This window comes from Nicrophorus vespilloides, unplaced genomic scaffold (genome assembly GCF_001412225.1).
Source record: "Nicrophorus vespilloides isolate i.1.1-1 unplaced genomic scaffold, Nicve_v1.0, whole genome shotgun sequence".
In the NCBI taxonomy this organism is placed as follows: Eukaryota; Metazoa; Arthropoda; class Insecta; order Coleoptera; family Silphidae; genus Nicrophorus; species Nicrophorus vespilloides.
In genome coordinates, this window is record NW_017099531.1 from 72,915 (window position 1) to 100,044 (window position 27,130).

The window sequence follows — 27,130 nt, forward strand, 5'->3', positions numbered from 1 at the left end:
AATAAAATAAAATAAAAGCTTATAAAAATATATGAGAGACTTACCGAGACGTCATTGCATCGAAGACGTTACGGAAAAATGTCACTCCCCACTTCTGCAACAAACGTGAAACATTGAATGAAAACTGAAGACAAATTTGTTGAGACATTCGCTCGTTACCATAATAGAAATTATTATTACAGACTGCACTCTTTCTTAAATCATACTGAAAACAGATAAGATACGCCATGCGACTTTAAATAAATCCACTGTAAAAATTCAAGTACATAACTAAATAAGCACAAACATAGGTTGGGTTTTAATAAATTGTTAATACTGATAATAATAATATCAACAACGACGCTACCAAACGTCGCCACATGCATTGCATTATGTAGTAACACATACATACATACATACACACATACACACATACGTACACTAGTACAAATACACTCGAGCTGTGCCGTAAGAGGGAAGGGGGATATAGGTGAATAGATAAAGGGAGAGAAAAAGATAATTGCCATTTTCCTGTATATTTCCGATATTCGTATACTCTTTTTCGCAATCACTTTTTTCGCGCATGCCGATGCCGAGACGCGTTTTTTATTTTCTATTTTTAGTGATCGAAAGAATATTGAGCTTTGCAGTTTTTTTCGTGATTGTTTGCTGATGAGATCAAAATTAAATATCCTTTTCTATGTCGGAAATGAGATCGTGCAGAGACAGACGGTGCAGAGCAGGTAACATACTCGAAACCATCGATGTACAAACACTTGTAGATTCATCCACTGAACTGAAGTCACCATAGACTATTTCCCACCGAAAACCTAAGCTCATTTGTACATTCATTATTTGCCATGTTTGCACACCGTCCTCAGTTGTAAGTACGACATGTATTTTCAATTTACATCTTCCATCCAGTTGCTTCGGAAGTTCATTGGACAATTGCGCGTGCAAAAAGGGGAGAATTGCGTGTTTATACGGTGGTACTATTATTAAATATCGAAAGGGAGCGTCGGTAATTGTTTTTGAAACAATTAGGAAATAATCTGTGCAGGGGAGGATTGCATATTGCGGGGGGTCGATCTTGGCAGGAAGAAGGTGTTTTCCTTTCTGATTCCAGAGACGTACGTACGTGTAGCAGCAGCAACGTGTGGGAAAAAGAGGGAGAGAACCAACCGGAGAGGATGTAGTGTAATAATTTAAAGTTGTGCTTATTCCTCTTTCCGTACTTGAACTAGATTTATGTTCGCGTCAATATCAATTTGTGGAAAACAGTGGGGCTCATTTTGCTTGAGACTATACAATCCACTCGTCGCCATGCGGCTGCTGCAGAGTATGCTCGGACTCTCATTAAGCGATCACAATAACTATCTTTGTTGTCTCACCGAGAGCGTACAATAAACGCGCAATGAATTTTACAACACCAACCTCTTGTGCTTCTATTGTGGCTGGAACAGCCTTTGATAAAAGATTTTTGTACTTTATATTTTTATCCCTATATTCTTCGGTGGAAAACTCCAGTGCACTTGCCCTTATAAAACATAATATAAAAACGCACTTACTATCTTATTTTATTATCTTCAGAAAAAAATAAAAGTTACCTAATATGACTAATATGTATAGAAAATGCAAATAAACTAAATAATCTGTGATCATTGGAATAGAGAGAGAGAGGAGAAAAATGAAACCATAAAAAGCTTTCGATTCTTACAAAGTCTTGACTCCTGTATCTGCTTGTATATGTATATAATCGATAGATACAAATTGCATAAACCAGCTTACATCGTGACCAAGCCATAATGTAAAAGCTACCACATTTTCAATTAAACATGGGCATATCACGATGGAAGTTTGTTTGAACTAATTTGAAACCATTACTTTCAAGTACTGAAAGTACATTACCGATTTCTAATACTACACAATTCATATTAATCATGATTAATGAGAATGATTAATTTAAAATCATTTTTTAAACATATTTTTGAGTAATAATTCAATAATATTGATAAACACATCATATGTAAATACTATTTGAGCTATAATTACGTAATTGTAATATTATTTTATATGAAATTTTTACTACTTGAATATCAGGTAAGCAATGCGTGTTGCGTATATCACTTGGATGAGTGCAACCTGCATCCTTCTGTGAAAATAAATTCTCGATTTTAAGTCCTTTACAATTACACAGTAAACATTCAACAATGCTATTATATATCAAGTAAACAATCTGACAATTTTATTGAAACAGTTAAATGATCTAATTTATAGAATACATCGAATATCTATGAACTTAAGCGTGAAATTCCCGTACGTTTTTGAACAACCATGCATATATATATAATATTTTCAGCAATAAATTAATCTTTGCAGTAAAGTCTGTTTCAATAAATCGTATGCCATGGATCGTTCAAAGCTGCTTAAATCGTGATCGAGCCATAACGTTAAAGCTACCACATTTTCAATTGAAAATGCACATATCACGATTTAAGTGCATTTGAACTAATTCGTGTCAATTACTTTGATTCGTTGAAAGCACTTTTCTTTACGCGTTCTACCATTCAAAATGGAAGTCATTTTGCACAATTTCTTCTCGAACTTGTTATAAAATATCATCATCATCATCATTATTATAACTGTATTAAGAATCAGCTATTACTTATGGTATTTGGATTGTGATTTATTAATTTACGAGTAAAATGAAATTTTTTGAAAGCGGAATTGCATTAGAACAGAATTTCTATAATTTTCAATTCTGTAAAATCTAATACATTTTCGTTATATTCAAAGTTTAAGATTTTATGAGCAAGTATCTTAAGTGTTAACTCAATTTAATGTTGATTTCAATAGAAGTTCAATTTCAAAGAGAAGAGGAACTACGTATTACGTTATTGATCCTCGTTCTAAAGACTTCATCAGCATATTGGTATTGTGAGTAGATGGAGATAGCCGCTATTGTATGGCGGAAAGTGGGGTTGTTGCAGAATCCGGTTCGGGTTAAAGGGTAGTTTTAACATCTCTTTTAAAGCCGTCCCTTTACGAAGGTCATACATCTCAATGGATATTTGAAATTAGTTAGTTGAACGGTTCAGTTAGATGTGAGAACTATCGAAAATAGTTTTAGTTATGACTAATAATATAATAAATATAAATGTGTACTTTAAGAAAGTAAATATTATCAAGTTTCCTGTTATTTGGCATAATTTACGATCTGAGTCAGAACCTCTGACGCAGACATTAAGTTGAAAACAGTGGAGTAACTTGAAGGAAATGCTTTGTGCGTTTGTTTCGAAATATGGTAATGGTTTACAAATTGTTTCAATTTCGTGGAATTGAAAGTATTGTAAACAAAAAAGAGAGCAAGAGTGATGCAGAAAATCGTTACGAATGGACCAAGTGTATATGATATAAACTCGAGATGACGGCGTGCAATTTGTATGTGGTGTGCAGTTGCAGAAAAGAAAACGAAAGGAAGATGACATACGTGTGTTCGAGAGGCGGATAATCGAAGCGCACCAACTCATTTTTACAAAGATCCAATTAAATATGGTTACCTTCCAGCGCGAGGCTAATAAATAAATTAAAAAAAAGCTCGCTCAGCTTATTTAGTTCATTGACATACGATTATTATAGAAAGTCAAACCTTTGAAAAACGATGCAATCGAATGATGGATTTCAAACAAAACCGAAAACAACATATTTCCAGTTCGATCATATTTTTTCAGTTGTATGTAGTTATATAAAACATTTGTTTTATTAAAAAAAAAAGCAATGAAAAACCAAATCGAAAACCGTTTTTGTTTAAAGTCGTTTTTTTCTACAAACCATACAATAATAGGTTAAATGATATCAATAACCACTTGAATTAATTTCAGTGAAAACGAAGCATTTAACAGCAGCCTATGTTGCATGCTATTTATATATTCATTTTTTTTTGTCGCTACTCTCTGGTCTCTGGTTCTGTGAGGTAATGACATCGCCATCCAAATAACCGGACGCATAAAAGGCTGTTTGACAATTTTATTAATTTAAATTCAACCGTTTGCGCATTACTCTCCACGTCGAATTTGCAACTGCAAACGACTGTGTCGAAGTTCATAAAACCAAAATAAATAAAAAAAAAAAAAAATGAAGCATGCCTCGTATCAAAAGCGCCGTGTACTTTTTTTAACCAACCGTTAATTATTTACATTTACGTATCCAACGTTTGAACATTTATTTTTCCTCTTTCTCTCTTTTGATACATTATCCACTCGTGTGCTTCTCTCGTTCCCTATGTTAATGCTATTATTACGGATGCTGCAAAACACAATTGACGCTTCGATGGAATTTAATCAACTTTTATGGATTCGGATTATTATTACGGACGCGGTTCTTGATGCTTCTTCCTTTTTGATTTTTTATAATTCTCAGATTTAATACACGTTTAACAATACAATTAATATGGCAAAAAGGTGGATGACGAAGATAGAGAAAGAGAGAGAGCAAAAAGGTTTTTATGATTTTCCGTCGAGAGAAGTACCATAAAATGTAAAAATAAAAACTTCAACCAGAACCAATTAAATCCCTCATTTTATTACGCATTTGTCTCAATATCATTTTATGCATTCCGTAATGAATCCAATAATTAGGCTCAAGACGTTTATTATATGCCAGAATTAATACAGTTCTTTTTTTTGTTGTTATAAATTTTAAATAATAATACGTTCTTCGTTGATCATTTCTAAGATAATTTATTCTTATTGTGATTTGAACAGTAACAGCTTCCATAGTGCGGATTAATATTTCGGACTGTTTGAAATAGTCCAGTTTCCAGCAGACCGCGACTTTAAAATCGCATAAAAAGAGACTATATAAACATAATTACTTATTTGTTTATTAATTAAATAATTTAGTGATCTCAATACAACGATTCTTTTTAATGATTAAATATTTAGATGTATCATGAACACTTTCATATTGCTTAAGAAATATTTCATGATTCATGAAAATATATATATAATTGAATTTATATAAAATATTATGTATTTTTTTAATAAAACAGGTTTAACTCACATATATGTATGATGAACAAACTTGGAGAAACCTAGATGAAATCGCATGCCATATCTATATTAAGGATGTGTCCACTTGAGTTAGCATTTTTACGCTGCGAATACTTAATCGAATATTATTATCAAGAACGCATTTGGAAATTAGTTTTACATAAACATGGTTAAATACATTAATTATATTATATTTAATTTATTTAGAGTTAAACAAAAACTTGTTTCGAAGATTACCGGCAGTTAAGAACTATGACTTAATCCAGTTTAAATTATACTTGTGTTTATACTTGTTGTTGTTAGTGATTATTATTTTAATTCGTTCATAATTTAAATTGATTAAATTTTAATAAGATATGATTTAAATAAAAAGTATTTTTAATGGAAGATGGACATTATTGACTTTCTCAATATTATAAATAGTATATTAAGGAAATTGTTAATTAAAGAAGAGATAAGGAAAAACAGAAATTACTTTAACGAGATTGGTGAACTGCATTTGCAGTAGTAAAACGTTTTCTATAACCAATATGATTCCGAGCACATAAAAGTCTAGAAACCTGCAGGAAGTGTAGATACAGTCGGTCGGACCTTTAACGCGGCTCCAATATATATTACCTGGTAGTGGTTTTCATATAGAGAACGGTTCCGGAGAGCATCGCTCTAAATAATTAATGCCGACTTTCAATTTCTTACTCTGACCACCGAATTAAGCCTCAAGTAATTTTATTTTTTTTTTTTATCAGCGTAGAACTCTCTGCGAGAAGACAATCGATACCAGACACGAAGATGCAAGACGTTGAGCATGTACTACTGTGTGAGTGTTGTTTATTTTTATTTTTTGTTCAGTGCTGCCGTTGGAAAAGCCAAGAAGTAGTAAACAAGTCTACAGCTGGAGGCGAAAATGCCAATTGGTAGGAAGTAAAACTTAATTAAGTAGGTCAGTATTCCAATGAGACGTGTGTATGTTACACATCCGTAATGCATTGTAGTTGAAAATGCGTCAGGTGAGATTCGCTGATGTATATTATTATCAACCGAGTCGTGAGTATGTTTGTTCTTTGGATAAGGAAAGGATGCGGATTATTCGAGATACTTTTTAGAAAATCCGAGAAGTTAATAATTGTTATTGCAGAATAAATAGATAACTGCGAAATATCGAATGCGTCGGATAAATTTGTTGCGCGCATTGAACGGTCATTTATTTATTGTTCTGTGGATATCAGATTGTGATTGCTTAATGAATATTTATTGGCGCTTTAACTTACTTGGTGCATGCATACATGTAGTGTTCGAAAAATAAGGTTGGCTGTATTCGAGTGTATCTTATTTAATAGAAAGTAGCCATCGGGTACGCATAATGTAAGATAATTTTAAATTTATATCCTTCTGCTCCCGTAAAAAAGCCATCAAACAAAGTTATCAAACAAAAACCAACCTATTTGCGGGGAAAGCTCAATAAAGTGAGGGGGCCTCGCAGACTTTTTATTTTTAAAGGCCGGCCTTCGCCTGACCCGTGTTCATTAATTATTTAGGTGATTGTATGCAATGAATAAGTTAGACGCATTATAAAACGGCTCGGTTTCCTTGTGCCCCGATGCCTACTATGTAGTAGTAGTAGTACATGATGCCTAAAACCTGAAGAGCGTATCGGGACGGGGGGAGGGATGGTTGTAGAACGGATGTGTGCGCATTATCACAACCCCTACTACGTTGGCTTCCGACGTTATATAAAATTGAACTAAATTGTCCTCGTTGAGCTTTGATCTGATTATCTTCCGAAGGGATACATATATATTGTGCTTGTGCAGCACCACCTGAAAACGCTACTTTCCGCTACATTCCCGGAATTTCAATGCCCTTCGGATTTACTCTTCTCTATTTTACTTTTTCAGGCCTTTCATCCTGGGATTTTCTCTCTGTTTCTTCAGAAACGTATTATTAAGCTCTTTCATCTTGCATGTACGAATATGCACGAATGTATCATTTGTGATTTTAATGTCACCGCAATAAATCCATCATCGCGTTGATTACGTTGAAATGCTGGCCGTTTTGGTTTGGTGCACGCCCTACGCTGAAGACTTGTTAGCTCTCTCCTAATGAGATATGTACTATTTAATAACGCAAGTCATCCCCGAGCACGTATTTATTTTTTTCTAATGAGAACAAAAATAAACACGGATCCAATCATGGGCCCAGGCGTTTCATATTAATGGTTTTGTAAAACGGTGTTACGCGCATATTTTACATTTATTTATCCATGCCTAGATGCGAGTTTGTGCGTGAAAGTCACTTGCTCTTTCAAAATAATGTCAGCGCATAAATCGTCGTACACATTATGCGCATTAAATGCTTCAATTTTGAACATTTATTACCTAAAAGTATCCTTTATTCCACTGCCGGAAAGCTGAAATCATGTACCTCATTAAAATGAAACAATCTTTGAAGTTTCATTCGTCAAAAACATCTCGATATACAATATACATCATCACACATATATAGTTTAACACACACACACACACACACACATATAATTTCTACAACAAACATGTAAACCAATCATAGATTTCAAAAAACACATTCTATGAAAATTATTATGATGATTTCTTTGCAAACAAGAATAACTAAGTGTTTATTGTGTGATAGAAAGCCATTAGAATGTTGAAAGTTCAAATTGCACACTTACTTTAACAATAAAGGCAATGTTTATTGCAGTCTATTCCTACGCTTTAATTAAACGTGTAAATAATTAAAACCGGACTAACGGTTTGCACCTGGCTATCGACCATAGCTCTTTCTGTTCCCTCAAATATTATATTGTTGATTCATCAATATCAGATTTGTCAAGAATTTAAATAAGAAAAAACTCTAAAGTAAACGGTGAGTAAAATAAAAACCAGATATTATTTAAATGTTTCTATTCTACTAAACATATCATGTACAAGGGCAAAGTATTAAAACTGTCCAATAAGGATAAAAATAAATATTTCATTGCTTATAAACGTTAGTAATACAATAGAAATTGTTTTTCTTCTTTGCAATAATAGATGAAATCATTTACTGCTTTTAAATAATGCAATGTTGGTTATAATAGTTCAAGATAATTAATATGTAAATATTGTTAGAATACCGCACCCTGCAAAATAAATTTATATTTTCCGCATGTACTAAATTCAATTATTTAATGCATTTAGTAAAATGAATTGTAGTTTATTGAATAATTAATGCAGCATCTTGTAAGAGAAAACGTAAGTCGTTGTTGTGACTTTGACTTTTAACTGCGAATCTAATTAGATTCAATCGCAAATCGTCAATTAGTCCTGCATTATCTCTCGAGCCAATTTTTGGACACTCCTGTAATATATGACTATTTTTATAGATTATTTTTCTATTCTAAATATAAAATATAAATAAATATCAGTTTTCAATGCAACATTAATTACTTAACTTAATATAACAAACGTTCATCAAATTATAATAAAATTGAAAATATTAGAAATATTGGCACTACTATATAAATGTTTGCTACTATTAAAATTATTTATGAAAGCGTTTAGATAATATTTGTGTGAATAGAACACGTTTCCAAGTTCTTTATGTACTTGTAGTAAAACCAATAAAGATTATATAAATAATAATCATGAAAGGTAATGGTGATTATATTATATCTCCGTGTTTAGTCTTTCTAATCAAATTTTATATCGATCGACGTTTCGCATTTTTTCTCTCGCAATGTTCTAATCTTATTATACGTTTCGAATTTAGCAGAAGTGGTGTTCGTGAAGCTGAACAGAAAAATGGAATTTATCATTATTTACCTAAACACACCTACTTAAATAATGTATTTGTAAAATAAACATAATACGTGTTTATTTGTCAATTTCACCGATAAACATGATATTATTATTATTATTATCGGTGAAATTTTCGTCGATTCGTTATTATTTATTGTATTGGGAGAGCGAAAGCAGTAATTGTTGAAAACAAGTTAATTAATTGGAACGGGAGACGAAGAGGAGAGTACGTTGAACATAAACATCTCGAAAATATGACCGCGTAGGACTGCACCATAACAGGTATGATGCAATTGACCGTTAAGTTATACACCTGATCAACACTACATTGACCCTATAACACACGTATTGTCGGTCACTCTTACTCCCGAAAGTAAACGTTCAGCCTTCGAGACTGAATTTAGAAATGGTTTTCTGGTAACATACATTACACGAACAAATGTTACAATCTCTTCCTATATGCAGATGGTTTTTACAAAAAAAATCTCACACATTATGTGTGCAATATTCCAACGGATAAATAATAAAATATTATCAAATTAATTAATTAATTCACTTATTTGCACAATAAATTTGGCTCTTAGTTATTGTTACGTCACTGCTAGTAAAGCATCTTTTAGCAAAGTATTGTGAAATGGCAAGGATAAATAGACAAATAACCATGTAACATAAAATCCATCCATCCAATAAATAAAGTACAAAAAAAAATATATATATACTAAAAACATTTTCACGTGGTTCATGACAAATGTATTAATAAAAATTGCTCAAATCTCATGTAAAAGGAATTTGCCTACATCTAAATTTAACTTGAGCCGAACGTTACGCTTGTTATGAAATATAATTGTCTAAAATAAATCGACAGTTGGAAAAGGCCGATAAATCCAGAAAGCTAGTTTGTCCTGCCAACTGTTCACATCTTCTTTCTTTTATTTTTTGTACGTTGGAACATTTCCGTTGTATCGCCAAAAAAATAAGCTCGTTGCTCATAATGCATTAACGTATTTTGCCAACCAATACGTATTCTCCTGCTAGATTTTGTTTATAGCATTACATAAGGCCATATTTAATATATAGCCAGATGAAATTTCATCCAAAAACGGTAACAAACGTTGCATAAGTAAGAAGATCAACAGCAGAATCAATATTGTGAAAATCGTTGTGCAATCGTTTCGTTTCCTCATTGCAGCCGCCGTTGCGTAACGTAATTAAAGATTTGGAACACATTTATTATGAGCATTGTGCTGCTGAGGATCATAAATCCGGACGGGATGCTGCTGCGTAGTGGATTTCGTGGTTCTTGAATAATTCGGACGTAAAAGTGTTCGAGCATCGAAGTCGTTGGGAATTGGTTTTATTATTTTCGTTTTTAGGTCAATATGCACAAAACCAAGCACAAATATACATACACACACACAAGGAATAAATAAAATCGAGAACCGGTTGTAAACATCTAAATTGAGATACACCATAAATTGCAATTTTATCGCTGCACCTCATTCGATTTATATTTTTGCATCAAAGTCGTTGATATTTTCTAATTTTTAAATTTATGAACATGATTATACGATTGTAGAAATAGTAGTTTTGTAAAATAAAAATAATTATTAATAATAGTATCTGTTAGTATTCAGTTTTTTATTCTTCTTCAATTTTCATTTGTTTCAATTTGTTTAGAATAGTAGAAATCATGTAGCAGTCAAGAATAGTACCCAAAGTCAAATATAATAACATTTTCTAAGACAATTTAAATATTTCTCAAATTTACAACGTTAAGCACTAATTGTATCGATTTCATATTTGTTTATTATTAGATTAACTATTTTCAAATGTGTTGTAATAAATATGAAGACATAATTTGAAGAGTTAAAGTTCTATGTTTTTGGTATTGTTTGGATTCCTTGAGGAATTTTTGTTAAATTAACTTTAGATACATGAGCAAGGATATACTTATTAAAAAAATAATTTTGGTTATGATTATTATGTTTTTTTTTTGTTTGATTTAAAATGTTCATTGCAATAAATTGTGATTAAGAGGTTTTCCTTTCGATTGTGTTTAAATATTAGGTGTTTGTTCATCCATATGTGGTTAATGTATTGAGCACGATGCAACAATTGCATAATCAATAATAATTTTCTATTATCAAGGCCGCATCTTAAGAATATACCTATTAATCAATGACCGTTTGTTTTGAGATTTCCAAATATATATCGTAGGTATCGAAGAAAGAGATTGGTAGGTTGGTATCAAAAAGCAGAAACTGTAAAATGTCGATTAATGGAAGTGACCAAATTCGCCGTGTGCATTTATCAGAGAAGGTTAATCGAATTAATCTTGCGGCCTTTTTCCGGTAACAGATACACCTAGAGAAGTACAATGCATCTCGGACGGTTGGGGGTTTATACTCTTGTATGTATGTATGTATGTATGTATGTGAATGTATATATATGTACTGGCGCGGTATGTTGTAATAACAAAACGGAGATACATCATGATCTCACGGTGCGACTAATCGAGCCCCCCGACAAGAGATTGATATTTTTTAAATGTACATACACATTGCAGTCATCACTCGCCATACCTCTTGTACACCGTTTGTTCGCAGAGCGCCAGGTGTCGTGGCTCGACCTCTTCAGATTTCCCGCTGAGCCTTACGTCCATCTGAGACATCACGTTCACTTCTAGGATTCTATCAGCTGTTTTGATTGTAACATACAAATGTTACATCCCGCATGTTTCGTCCGCACGTCAATTACGTTCTGTGAAAGAATTTTTAGCCAGTGAAAGCATTAGAATATTTTATTTCAGCAGGGCTTCATTCAAATTATTACTCCATTACTTCAATCTTCTGGTAGGTAGTGATGATATACATTTCGCCTTACTTTACTTTTTCTTCGTCTCAATTTCCTCAATGTTAGTAGCTATCATCGAGCATTCGGTATTTACACATTAATCGCCTTTCCAATGTTGAGCAACATCGAATTTGTATTCGAACGCAGTATGTTTACGAATCGGAATAAATTAGTGTCGAAAAAATTATTCGTAAATTATGTTTTAATTAAGTTTCGGTGAGAAGATGCGATGCGATGTGATGCTTACGTTCATTTTTCTTCTTCTATTTTAACATATACAGAATGTCATGTTCAACTCAGGAAAATGTTGATGATTAAACCAATAAAATTTGAAATCAATTTGAAAATATTTTTTTATTAAAAATACTGATTGTGTGCTCACATTAAACGATATATTACTTGTTTCTGTTAAATATCAAGAGGCATGTTGCAAATATGCAATTAAATGAATTACAGCTTAATTATACTAATGCGAGGGATGAGCTAATTGCGCGATCTTTGGCTCTTCAATTAGTTGCTCTCTTAAATATCCCGCATTTTGCCACTTTTCCAAAATGTCTTTACGATGCCGCCGCTCTATTTTTAAGTGGAAAACTGTAAATAGTTTGTGCGCCTATTTAAATCCGGCGACGCCCAATTGTCATGATTCGATAACAAAAATGGCGTGGTGTTGCATTGAAACGAAAAAAAAAAAACGATATAATTTATTGTACTGTACGTACACGATGTTCGAAGTGTACGAGTCGAGAGTGAAGTGGAAGAATGATCCAGAGAAGAAATGGATGTATAAATATTATTGAGAAAAGAAGTATTTCTAAGAGCGCGTAGATAGATCTAGATTCCTTGGCGTGGCCCGAAGAACGTTCACATTTTATATGTGTACTTTCTTGTATAAAAGGGGCTGCAGGCGATTCTACTACTAACCGGATATTGCAAGTGGACCGAGATGAAACGGAAGGGCAGGTGGACAAGTGTAAATCAGTTCATGCCGTTAATGCAAGAAGACAGCCTCAGACGTCGGGACGCTTCATGACACTCAACATACCACACCAAAGGCGTCAAAGAGAGTGCATTATGTTCATTATGAATATCACAGCATCCTCGCATATTACGCCGATATTAGTAATTTTATGTGAGTGAGAGACAGAGAGAGAGAGAGAAAAAAAAAAGAACACTATTCATGCAATTACTGACGATTGATTTTATCACACTCGATCGATTCTTAATCAGCCGTTCGTTTCCAAAATAATAAGTAAATCTACTTAATGAAACCGTATTATTCAATTGTGACGGCATTATCTAATTGAGTATGGGATATTTATGTGATAAAACGTGTAATTTGTTTTTCAGTAAAAGTTGAATGAAACTCCGTATCGCGTATTAATCGGAAACGAATCGAATAGTTTTCTATTTTTTCGCTTTGCGAATTTTCAGATTCGATTATTATAATTAACGTAATTACTACGTTGGCGTTATTTATTAATATTCGATAATAACCAAGTGCGGGATTTACTAGGATTTAGTCCACATAGATTTACATACCGAACTTTCACGTGTACAACGCACGCATTCCATTTTGGGTCCGAAGTAAAAGCAATGCAAACGGCAAACGAAGACAATAATAATAATAATAATAATAATAAAAATCGGCATCATCAAAACGGGACATCATCCTCATTAAATTGCTATTATTTTCCTAAATTGACTCAAAATGATTATCAAAATATACGTTATAATTTATTTGTTAACAGGTCGTTAACAACGTCGTTTCGGCATTAATGTTAATGATGGATTGATTGTTTTAGCACTTCCTCGCATGATTAATGGTCACTCTTTTGGCTGTTTATGGTTAACCACTTTTTTTTTTTGAACTGCTTCTAACAAAACTTGCAACGGAGCTGTCAGTGCTTTTAGCTAAGTCTATCACTTTACTGATGCTATTGTGATGCATACCGAAACTGATACCAGTATCCATGAAAAATAACAACAGCAACAACAACAACATTATAAATATATATACTTCACCGTTCAATTGAAAGTTTCAGCGCTTCTTCCAATGATTAATTGTCAGCCGTTCGACTATTTATGGTTAATGGCTTTTTATAGCTGAATCCATTCTTCTTCTAATGCATTTGAATAATAACAATAAATAACTTTCTAAATACTTGTAACTATGTGCATACTTAGTAAATCGACTATCTATTTCGTCGCATTGCAATTAAACTCAAATAATGTATTGTCCCATACATTCTGATAATACAACATTTGATTGAATTTATTCGTTGTTTCTTATTTGGTTTTGCATCTAAATGGATAACTACATAAATTTCATTTCATGAAACAGGATAATATAATAACTAATAATAACACAAATAATTAAAAATATGCAAAATCATGAAACAATTATCTTAAATAGTTGTAGATTTAAATAATAATTTAAGAATTGTTAACTAGTACTAAAATTGCTTAAAGCAATATAAAGAGTGTAACATTAAATTATTTATTTGTGAATAAGAGATAAACCAAGCTGACGATTATTTATAATTTTCTATAAGAGGCTGTTTTTTTATTCACAAGAATACTTTGCTTTAATTTATTATAACCGTTTTCGTTTCTTATGGAGGCATCACAATAATAAAACAATAATAAAAACCGGACAGGTAAACCTAGGTTGAATCATCCGGCAATAAATTGACTTTTAGTAGTGCTTGCAGCAAGTCCCACACCAACACAATGCGAATCAAACTAATTTGCACAATACATACGCGCCAATTCATTTACATCTTTATTATGCGCGCACCCCTTTTAAAAATGCACCCCAATCGCACCCCACTGTTTTATTTATTTATTTTTTTATTTGAAATTTAACGCGTTCGCCGTCCATTAAACATATGTCCATGATTTATACAGAGTTCGCAACAACAGGTTCGTGTAATTCAATAACAGTCTTTTTAAAATAAAAGTTCAGTTTTTAACGCTTCGGATTTTTAACGATTTTTCTTTTGAATATTTTATCTGTAATTCAATTGATTTCATAGATTATTGTCGCATGAAAATATAATAATTGAACGCAATTTAATATAAGTATTACAAAAAAAAGATGCTGAACTAATCCAATTATGATTAAGAATCAAAAAATGGATTAGTCTACAAAGTTAAGATATTTTGGTATTTTATTAAAAAAAATACTTATAATCTGAAAGAAATATTGTAAATAAAAAAAAACTATGTACACTAGAATATTTAAAAGCTTACAAATGTAATGGTATTAGATGTTAATGTATTTCGTTTTATACAGCGTTGGAAATCAATTCGTTACGTTCAATATAATTTAATTGTGGATGTTCCGGAAAATGGGTACACGGGTTTTAAATTTACGTTTCGTAATGCGAGCCGAGCCGTTCGCATGTGAATAAAAAAAATATGTAAATATATAATGTAACAACAGTTAGAGTTTATTAATATTGCGCGGCGATGATTTTCCAGCATGTAGGTAAAGACAGAATGGATTTCGTAGCAATAAAATAGTTGTAAGAGCGTCGTAATTCGTTTAATATGTTTAGAGAGCTTTCGATATCTCGCATGGATGGAAAATTCTATTAAGAACCGGTCCGTATGCACGGATGTTCGTAAATCAGGGACGTTCGTAAATGAAGGTGGACCTAGGCCGTCGCTAATTAAACGCCTCGACCACTTATTGCTTTCAGAAAACCCGAGGAACAATCTCGGCGTTATTACTTTGCCCGTAGACAACATCGAAAAATATAATACTTTCTTTCGGAATGCCTATTAAATCGCATTGCGTACGAATAATGTCCCTTCCACTCATTCTTTACTACCACCACCTTTTGTTAACCCTCTTTCAACAGGTTCAATCATCTTATTTTACCAATAGACAATAATTATTACATAATAAGTACAGGATAATGGGGGTAACGTAATTAGCGCAGTGATTGATTTCCATCGCAAGCTTGTTTGTTTTTATTGCAGGACGCCCCTCAGCTTTGCAACCCTTTCACGCTTCATAAAAGGGGGGAACCAAGTAATTCCAGTAACCACTTTGAGTTCATTCTAATTGCGTAAGAAAATAATCCTATTATCAACTCAATAATTGCATGTTTACATACACGTACAATCATGTTATATAAATTAACAAGTTAAAAAAAAATATATAGTGTTTATATTTTTTTCAAATGTATTATATAATTTAGTGTATAGAGAAATGTGCAATGTATCACTTAATAAATAAGTGGTGTATAGATAATTTATACTTTTTGTTTTGTAAGTTGTAAGTTTATGTCCACGGATTGGAACTGAAGATAGAAATTCGTAATCCTTTGTACTTTAGGATTACGTGGACGCATGCACGGATGGATCGTATGAGAATAAGTCGAAATATATAGTAAGATGTAGACAATTAAATAAACGAGTTATTGCTCACATTCTGGGATATAAACAAAATCGTATGGTCTTTCCGCCTTTGTCCATTAATATTCCATAATTAATTGCTCAAATCGTTATTAATGTAGCCTGTAGTTGAGGAATCCACAGGAAGGAGCGTTCCGAGAAAATATTAATTAGGAAAATATACTTTCTTATGCAACGTTTATCTCATTGTTCCCAACGATCTATTGACAGGCAAATAATAACATTACAAAAAACACACACATCATTTACCTAAACAAAACACATTCCGACGTGAATATAAATTTAAAATTAAAAACAAAAAACTGGCTTTCAACGTCAAAAAACTATTTAGTAATAAAATATTGGATTGGATTTTACGTTTCGAATACTATGTAATTAAATTTATTAGTATTATAGTGGAATAATGTATGAATGTAGTAATAATACTTTATCATATTGTTGTATATTTTATTTAATAAATTGATAAAAAATACTGAAACTATTCGCATTGTAATAATATTTTTGCAATATATATTTCTAATTGGCTTGTTGTATTGTAATTGTTATTAGTACTAAGTGTTGGATGATTGGATGCTGTAATTAAACGTATTTAAAATAATTGTTACGTTATTAAGAAAAGTTATTTTTTTTTTGAAGGAAGAAAAAAAGAACAAATTTGAATAGGATATGTTTGTGCGGATATGGTGTATATCATTATTGGATAAACTGGGTTACAATTTGTGAAATTGCAGTGTGGTATTGTTGTGTTGCTGTTGCTGCTGCTGGATTTGTGTTTACAAATATTTGGTGTATTCGAACACATCTTGTGTCATTAATTGAGAAGAAATGAGAAGGAGAGAGAGAGAGAGAGCGCGAAAGAGATCAGCATGAACAGCAGGAGAGGAGGTGCGCGCGCGATCTCCGTTGAAAGTTGCTTGTTATCTAATTACTATGACCGGATTGTCCATATTGAGAGCTGTGCGTAATTATTAAATATTTGGCAATGCTGGCTGGATTATACATACACGAATTTATTTCGATAATGCAGAGGACTGCGAAGCGACGTGATTAATGGAAGCTGCTTATTCAGTCCGTGTACGTCCAATTACCTGAGCATGTTATTGTTGAATAGGTTTAGCGCAGAGTGAAATCATTGATTGTGTAAATATTTATTTACAATGCAATCCAGTTGGATTGGAAGAAATAGCAACAGCGAGAGAGCAATGATGATAATAATAATAATAATAATAATGGTATACAGACATGTACATATATAGAGATATGCATATATATATATATATTTATGTGGAATTCCACGTGGGGCTTACCTGCTGATTCGAGATAAACAATAATAAATAATAGACTGAGAAGTAAACGTGTTCACATGTTTCGTTGAGGTGGTTGTAACATAGGTAGTAGTAGTAGTAGTAGTAAGTAACACACACACAAATTCGGGGGGAGGTATACAGAGATTGAAATTGAATTGGTATTGTAAAATCCTGTAGTAGTAGTAGTAGTGTCACTAATAGAGATGCACTTTGATGATGTGTGGTCAGTCAGTTTGATAGATTTATTGTCTGAGAGGAGTGGAACATGGAACACTGCGTGGCGTGTGAAACACTGATGGACAGGTTGGGGGGGTTGGGAATCACAAGTGTGCCCCGGGTCTTATTTTCCTAAATAGTTCCATTCATAAATAGAAGACTAGCAGGTTCGCGTGCTCTCCCGAAGACTCCGCTTCTTACACTGATCACATACACATGAAGGAAAGAATGGACCGGTGGGGGGACACATAAGCATAACCAGGTAGACCGGGCAGTCAGGCAAGTTGAATCTTTGAGTGTTCTGTGTTCACTTCCCTACCGATTATATAGAGGAGAAGAAGACAATGCTGTTTGTTTAAAAGTTGCCGATGTATACGTACGTACGTACGTTCCTCGTACGTCCCCCCGTATATGGGTTAATATCCCTTCTGGAAAACCGCACACGTAATTTACTCTTATTAGTATCCAATGTTTAAAGTCATTAAAATGTAGGGAGACAAAAGTATATCACCGCGCGACCGTTCTGATTGGAATCGGCGATATCGGCGCGACGGCACGCACTACCTATGTGATTGACTTGACAATACCCTAATGTTCATCAGTCTATACGTGAACAATGGCCCACCCGAGTCATTACACCGGTTCAGGATCTCGATAAGGCTGATGGAAGGCTGACGGTTTGAGAAATGTCTATTGGAAGAGTAAAATCGCACTGAAACTGCCATTACCGACACCGTTCAGTTACATCATACATACACACATACAAACGAATGCATGTATGCATACGCATACACACAAGCACACACACACACTCACACACTCGCATACACACCAATCTAAAGACAAGGCATTGCTCGAAACGGCAGGTTGCAGGTGCCGATGGAAAACGTATAGAACTAGTTAATAAACTGAGAGAGGCACAGCGTTCGCTCGCTCGCCGCTCTCTCCTAGACGCGAACGACACTGACACAATCCATTAAGAGCGGCATGTCTTCTGCCCGACGGCGAGGATGGAGAGCTGACCGCATCAATAATTAGATATAGTGTCCTCTCATTACCCTATTGATTGCACCATTGTCTTTGCAACGCCAGAATACGAACGTGCGAGCGTCAACTTCGAAACTAAGTTACATTGAATAATGGACAAAGGTCGGAGAAGCGACTCAATCTAGCGTCTCCCTACAATAAACTCTTGATTATCCTTATTAAATCTGGAACTTTACTCTTCACTCTTCGCCGTTTATTATTTACTCCGCTCCAACAATTACACCCAATCAATTTTCGCTTAAATTGTGTTCCTCCCAGCATTCTTCCCATCCACGGCACGGCACGGCACCCTGCTTGCTGCTTCTCGCATCTTCTTCCACTCAAATTATCTCCACTCGTCGCGCGCGCTTTCGTTCACTTCCTATGTCCAGACTCAACCTTGATTCACATTCAAAAACACAACATTAAAATATCTATACATTAAAGCAACACTAATCAAATCAATTACAATTAAATACCAAACATATTTACTTTTATATGTTTAAGTACTCATTTCTGTCCCATTTGTGATATACGTAATTTGTACTTTGCTTGTATTCTCTCTATTTGTTAAATTACGAAAAATCATTTACTTCATGATTTTAAAACTAGCCTATTTCCGGCTTTCAATATATAATTAGTCACAAGATCGATGTTCCTTTAAGATCTTAAATATATTAGTAAATATATTTCTTACATAATTTCAACAAATACTACACATATTCAGAAATACATTTATATTTCGGTTCTGCGTATTTTTCAACGTTGCGTTATAAAACAATTTATACATCATTGTGTTTTGAGCCGTAAAATTTAGCATTTGCATATTTCGAAGAATTAGTTTGTTACGTCTTCGTTTAGAAAGAACTCGCATATCGGTGGTATGCGTCATGATTTTCAAGAACGCATCCCCGATGCAAAAAGTGTGGTCCGGGCATTCTTGATTTCCGTCCGTTGCAGTAGTAGTAGCATTGATTTGGCTGAGTAAGCAATAGGAACGATAAGAAGTGAGAGCTTAGATCTTGAAATATATAATATATTATTTGTTAAAGTTTCACCATAATTTTAAAATATGAAATATAAATCATATCAAATGGTTAATTATTATTATTGCAACAATCATATACTTATGTTAATAATTACAGACGAAAAAAAAAGAAGTTAGTTTAAAAGTTATAAATAGAAATCGATTTTTTAAAACTGTTTATTTATTTATAATAAATAATTATTAGCACATAAGTGTAAAGGTTCGTTAAAAGTATATCTATCAAGGATGTTTATTGTTACAATAAATATTATTAATTTAGATTATGAGGCAATAATTCATTCTATATCTTCAAAAAATAACATCAGTTTATAATTATGAGTTGGTATACATATTTTGTTATATTAAGACCAAGAGAAAAAAAAGTATTTGAACAAAAATTACACATGCTTGTATATTTGGAAGTGGCGACAAATAAAGTAGATAATAATTTGAGAGTTCTACTTTAGATAAGCGATAACACATTAAAATTGCATAATTGAATCATACTAATAGTTTATTTACTTTATTTTAGCACATGTATAATAAATACTTGAATATTTAATACATATTATTATATTTAAATATTTGATTTGATTATTTCTTGAAACGGTTATGTAGTAGAAGACTTTGTTCGATGGATGTGAATTCGGCGGTCAGAAATGGTAGCGGAGGGTTAATTAATTGTTTTCCCGAGCGTTTGATGTGTTTATAGTATTGTAGCACCTTTTTTTTTCCTCCTCCTGCTCCTCATCGTCGGTTATGCGGTTCGTTTTTTTTTTGTTCTTGTTGTATCCACCTACAGCGGTTTCGGTTATATAAACGAGGTGTGATAGGCATTTGACTGGGGTTTTATCGTAGCATGATTTATGATTCTGGCGAGTCATTGGATCTTGTTTAAGTCACTGAATGCACAGTAGCTAAACGATTAGCCCTAGACCACGTGCAAGTCACGCCGCCCGCCCAGACCCCAGGCGACATTACATTCTTACCACTATATAATACTACATCTTCTCATATATAAATATGTTACTGTTTCACGTGTAACAACGTGGTAGCTGCTACATACTCCATATTTATACCCGTAACGCAGAACGCCCTTTAATCATTGCTATCTCTCTCTATCTATAAATATTCAATCGGCAATCAAGGTGTGATTCGGAAAATAGGAAAACAAAATATTGGGAAAACGACGGAGGCATGAGAAATCTTGCATGGGTTAGTTCGTAAGTAAGCGTGAATGCAGAAAAACCAGATTTCTAAAGAGCCCATTATTTTTACACCAGTTGCACAGTTGAAAGGATCAGCGCTATTCTTGTGGATGGTCGTACAGTCCAGTCGGACGGACGGACTGACTATTTTCGCCATTAGGCGAAATTCGCGCCTCAAAATAATTACTATAAATAACGATTATTTAGTAATTCAGGTCACCAGAAAAATACGTACACGTAAAAATCGCGACCATAAATCATGGAGAAGAAGAAAACGTTCGCTCCTCTTCTCCTCACCACGCTTCCATTCACCGTCTCTGTCTTTCCCTTTCTTTGCATCACAACTGGAAGAGCATAATTATTGACCTCAAATTATTTTAAACCGAAATTGCCTCTCGTAAATTCACGATCATGATTTATCTGTTGCATGTGTGATACAAATTACAATGAGTTCATATTGACTTTGGTTTTTCTTTCATTATTTTGTGAATTTCATTTACCATTTAATAAAATATACAATATTTTTTGTTGTATTGAAATAAAATTTAGATATAATGACAACAGTTAACATTTCTTGTAATTTTACTTGTAAATAACTTGGCATTTAATTTCATAATCATTTGGAAAGGTCTTAAAGTTTATCTTGTTGAGGAACATCAAAGAAAGAAACAATAAATTAAATTTCGTTTAAAGAAAACTAGAAACTAAATCAAGAATTAAATATTTTATTCTATAAACAATTTGCGATGATTGTGTATGGAAATCAAATCCCTTTGTTCTATTTCCTTCCTAATTTAGAAATGTCAGAAGTATTGAGAAATAACTACTACTGTACAAGATATATTTATGAATAATTGCAAAGGTCTTCGATGACGGTGCTTCTTTCGTGTTTTTTTTTGTTGCTTTTGTCGTTGTTGTTATTGTTGATGACTGCTGCAATGTTATATAATTGTAAAAGTATTGAATCTGTCAATCTGGCTGGTAAACGCGTGTTTAGGTAAAGATGAGCTGGTCTAATTAATCATCCACTTTGACAGGCATTGTGAGATCGGCGTATCTCGGTTTCGCATCTGCTCTCGCCAATTCACATGCAAACCTGCCGCTATTGTATTTTTTTATCGAGCTCCCCCTTCTCGCGAAATCAGACGTGCTGCAGAATTTAACGATTCGATTCTTTGTGCTCTTGTTGTCCGCTGACACTGTCCTGTCTTTCTTATGTACCTTCCACATTGTTTATGGTAAAATGGGGTCGATCCTTGAATGTACAAAGGACCTCTTTAATAACAATAATATAAAAAGCGATTGTAATACAAGTAAAACTTGTATGTTAATTTTTTTGAAATAGGATTCACCAATTTTGCACTGTATTGAGCACATTTGAATAGCCTGCGACCGCGCAAGAAAGAAGAATATCCACTGTCCGTTCGTCCGTCCGTCCGTCCATCCATCGAACAAAGACCACTAGAAATACTTGTTTGCTTTCACAATTCATTTCTAGTTGTATAAATCATCGGGGATTGGGGAAATAAGCGAATGTTATTACTTTAAGCGATTCTTTCTCATTTTATCATCTTCTTGTTCTTCGATTTTGTTTTCTTCTAAACAGGTGTTTCGCTTGCTAATGGGTTAAATGTGACAAAAAATAGCATCGACAATGCAGCTTCTACCGCGCAGATATTAAATATGCTCTCTTTTCAAAACGACAGAAGATCTACTGGCTTTTACGAAGCAGCTTATTTCATTTTTATTTATAGATCTTAAAGACAGATTCGTTTTTTTTTAGAACTATAAAATTCTTAATTTGAGCTGCCCGACATAATCTACAGATGACACCTATAAAATATTTATATTATTATTTCTTATTTATCGTAGCTTTCCTTGACTTCATTAAAAAAAAAGTTTAAAATTAAACATTTAACTTCATATTAACCTTATTTTGTAAATAAATAATACTAAACTACTTTATTGGATAAGTAGATTTTACATCCAAATTTTTTTTTCCATAATAAATTTTTATTATATTCTTCTCACATTTAATAGCCTTCTATATCTTATACAATTATCATTCTACAATTTCCTTATAAAATAGCTTGCAAGAGGAATTGTTACCTATTTCAGTGATGATATTTAATGTATCAAGAAAGTCCTCAGGGTACGAGGTTACCTCAAAAATAATTTTACATGGTAACAGTAAAACGCACGTAGCTCGAGGATGATTCTTGGAATATAAAAATAAATTAAAAACAATATTTATCGATAACGTTCTGGCACAAAAGAAAGATTGACGATCTGGGACCTTCCCATGTCTAACCTTGAGTATTTGAGAAAAGGCGTACTATAAAAAGTAGCGGCACTTTTAAAAACATAATTAAAGACAATGCAATAAATGAATCTCGAAAATAGTAGCAAAACATAAATATATAAGGTTTTCTCGAAAAGTGCGCAATGCATTGAAATATACCCGTTCACTTGCTTCAAGCGAATTGAGTGAAAACGTTTGACCCGAAGCATTTCCATAATTTTCACAATTACGTTGCTCAATATTTGTGTTTAGCATCTATTCTAGTTTCAGATTTTCTTTTCCTGCTACATCGGAAAATTGAGTTTTCTTTCTACATTTAATGTAAACTCACTCACTTATAAAACGAATATGGAACGCTGTGAATGATTTCAATTTACGAATTACTTTCCGCTCTTTCATAATGCAGCACTTTGTTCAATTAAAGATAAAATCCGATTGCAAAACGTTATTATTACACGCTTGAATAATAATTATACAATGCTGTGGGGGATATTAATTATTTTATTGGCGTTTGTTTTTTTTTGCTTCTTCATATACATTTTTTTTAATTAGCAGCGTACAATTTTCCACTGAGCTAAATTAGTTTAGAATGCAGAATTAAACAGTAGTAAATAACATTCCGTATTTGTAAAAGCAATTATGTTAAATTGCCTACCGTAAGTTCGTGGCTGCGCTTTTCAACGGTGACGTCGAACATTTGTTTTGTAACATTCGTTACACATTTGTTGCGTTGTAAAGAAAGAAAGAAAGAAAGAAAGAATGAAATAAAGAAAGGCCGATTTAGTTCGTAATGGAAAGAGCATCTTTTATTCGGCGTCCGGTAAATTGTTATGTGCCAAAATATGCTCACAATTAATGTCGAACGGCGACGGGGAACGGCGAGGCACATAATTAATTCATAAAGTCAGGTGAATTTGTTACGGCTGATGGAAGCCCCGAGGGGGATTATCCAGTTCTGTCTTATGGCGTAAGAAATATTATTAGATTGTTAAGGAGGACTTACCGAGTTCGTCGTTTATATAAATCTACTTAAGCGAATCGTTTAATGGACATACGAATTATGAAACATAATAAATACGAGATAGCAGTCGTTTTCTTCTCCTTCTTCTAACATTCAAGTGTTCCTTTATTGCAATTAACTATTAATATCATTTTTAATGGGTTCTAATAAATTCTTTGACGACGCACACAATCTGATCGAAATTTTTCTCAGAGGTTGATAAATTACGTATGTAATTCAAATAGTTAATAACAATAAAGTTTATTGATATTGTAGCTAATATAAATCACACTATTTTCATATGAAATTTCTATAAAAAAAATATGCATAGTACATTCATAAACATAGTCGTCTTTTCATCATAAATTTTCATAGACTATTTTTTATTTTCCTCTTAACTGGAAAGTTTGAGTATTTTTTAAGTGAAAATATTTCACTCTGTCTATATTATCTATTGTCTTTGCACGCGTATATTTCAATTTACTTTCATTTTAATGATTCTTAAGTACATAAAACTTTATATTTACTGTAAAGGAATGTACATCACTGTTGCACTATTATTTTCCAGATAAAATAAATAAATATATAAATTTATTTTTCAAGACTAATTAACTCCAGATATTAATGCGAAACTTAATTACTTTGCGATATCATGTGGTTCAAGTGATGTGCAGTTACGCAATCGGCAAATTGGAGGTAGAGAGAGGATAGTTAGACTTAAATTGAAGAGGAAGCAGAGACGAACAAAAAAAAAAGCCATGGAAATGAACACGAGAAACTCAATTATTTGCATTCTTTAGAACCGTGCGGACCACGGATGGACTGTTTATGTTTATAATAAATAATGTTTATATTGTAGTTGGTAATTACATAATGCGAAAGAAGGCGAGCTGGAGAGCGTTTGACCGGTTCTTATCCACTTCTAGTCTAAAAGCGAGGTGCATGCAGCAAGCAAGCAGGCAGGCTGTTGGATGCCGTTCGCATAGGCTTAGGTTATTCAATTTAATTTCGCCATTTATGCACATACATACGCACATATATTTATATACACATGCATATACATACATATGTGGAGTCCAACAATATACGTAGCCTCGATTTTCAACCAGAAGTCGTTTCTGTACGTTGTTTATACCGAATGGTAAGCGAGAGTAGCGATTGTTCGTTTCGAAGTCGGATCTAAATTTTCATTGATTTGGTTTTGGTTGAAGTTGAGAAAGAGCTTACATTATTGTTGTACGTTTGTTTGTTGCAGTTGCTGCTGTTGTTGTTGATGTTGTTCTTTTGGGGTTACAACTATTACAAGTGACTGATAATATCAGGAGAGTTTAAAACGTTTTATGCACACACCTTTTCCATTATCTCCGACATTCCAGGACTTTAAATGCGAAAGGAGTAAAAGGAGAGCTTAAGGGAAGACAAATATCTAACAAGATGCAAGGAGAAGGTATGCTGTCGTGAGTAAGTAACGCATAGCTCAGCAGGATCGAGCGGACAAGCAGGACTACGAGCACAGGTTTGTCAATTGTCACCTAGGTCCGTGTACCTGCAAGCGCCTGTCTTCAGGCAGCGCCACATATCACACCGGTGGTGCTGCGGTGGCCGCAGATTGTATGTGCTGCGACTGTACGTGTATGCGCAACAACACAGGCGACAAAGAATTATTGCCAGCAATTAGAAAACCAACTTTACTTTCGATTCGGTTTTAATTATGTTACTTCCCAAAGAGACCACTCGTAAAATATGCTCCCTGCATCCACCTAAGACTATGTTGGCAGATGTTCCTTTCTTCCTTCATCCCATGATACAAACAATTCAAACTCATGATAGAAATATAAGAAATATATAATTTCTTCATCATTTGCCTATAAAAAATATGAAAATTAAACGGCCCAAACCCATTGTGGGAAACGATGGACCACAGACTTAATTTTAGATATTCAAGTACAAATTCAGTAAAAGTGTAAGCAATGTATTATGACGTCTTTATTAATTTCTTCATTTCTGTTTTTTGATGATTTTAACGTTTATTCAGTTTGGTATATTTAGAATTTATAGGAATTTTATACATCTTATAAGAATATATTGACATAATTTGCGACATATTGTAAGTCAACTTTACGTCTAGGCAATCTATATTAGTTACCAGATGGTGCAAAATCTCTATACTGGTTAGGAACCTTCTCTTAGATAGATCTTAATGATACAAGAATGACACAATTTATGTTCTTATTTGTATACATTGTTTACGATGAAGTGATTGATGTATACGCACAAAATGAGCGTTAACCTACCCTGTATATTTGTATCATGATTCTAACTAAGTTCGATATCTAAACAGGAAACCATTATTTAATATCCCGACAATTATCCGCAGGAACACTGTGTTTAATCAACAGCTAACTGAAATTGATTCATCTGCCGTCCAGATTCCCGGCCGAACTGTTTATAGCACTTATGGGGAAACTACAGCAGACAGCGACGACATTTGATCTTTCGTAAATTCATTTTCAAACACAATGGGTCATTGTACTCTTTGTTACAGATTCCAATTTTTGTTTTGCGTTTTAGTTTAGCTCCACTAATTATACTCTGTTATTCTTTGGAATTGTAATTAATACTCTCAGTTTTAAACGTCATTTATACATTTGGTACAAATGTTTCAATAATCAATATATGAAAGTAATAAATATATTGTTCAATTTTAGACTACTCTACTTACGTACTAGATAATAAAAAATATATGTACTAAAAAATAGTACAAGCAAATATAAATCAGTAATTTCCGTTTTATAATACTGCATTCATCTGGATATTGTATCATAAAATTAATTTATGAAATATAAAACATTGATTGATTACACTATAAAACTATTGCAGAACCTCATAATTGCCAAACACTTAAATCAAAACTATCAATTATATTGTACAATAAAAAT

The 27,130-nt window shown here is 33.1% G+C and overlaps 1 protein-coding gene across 1 annotated transcript in view; it reads right to left on the minus strand.

Moving 5' to 3' along the window:
• LOC108564674 (transcription factor Sox-13) overlaps positions 1–17,513 on the minus strand; it is a 65,919-nt gene extending 48,406 nt beyond the window's left edge. Inside the window, exons 1-2 of the mRNA XM_017923762.1 lie at positions 17,413–17,513; positions 45–94 (exon numbers count right to left, since the gene is read on the minus strand). Coding sequence (XP_017779251.1) covers positions 45–55 — 11 coding nt within the window. The 5' untranslated portion in view covers positions 56–94; positions 17,413–17,513. The remainder of the gene's footprint in view (positions 1–44; positions 95–17,412) is intronic.
• Positions 17,514–27,130: the final 9,617 nt, after the last annotated feature.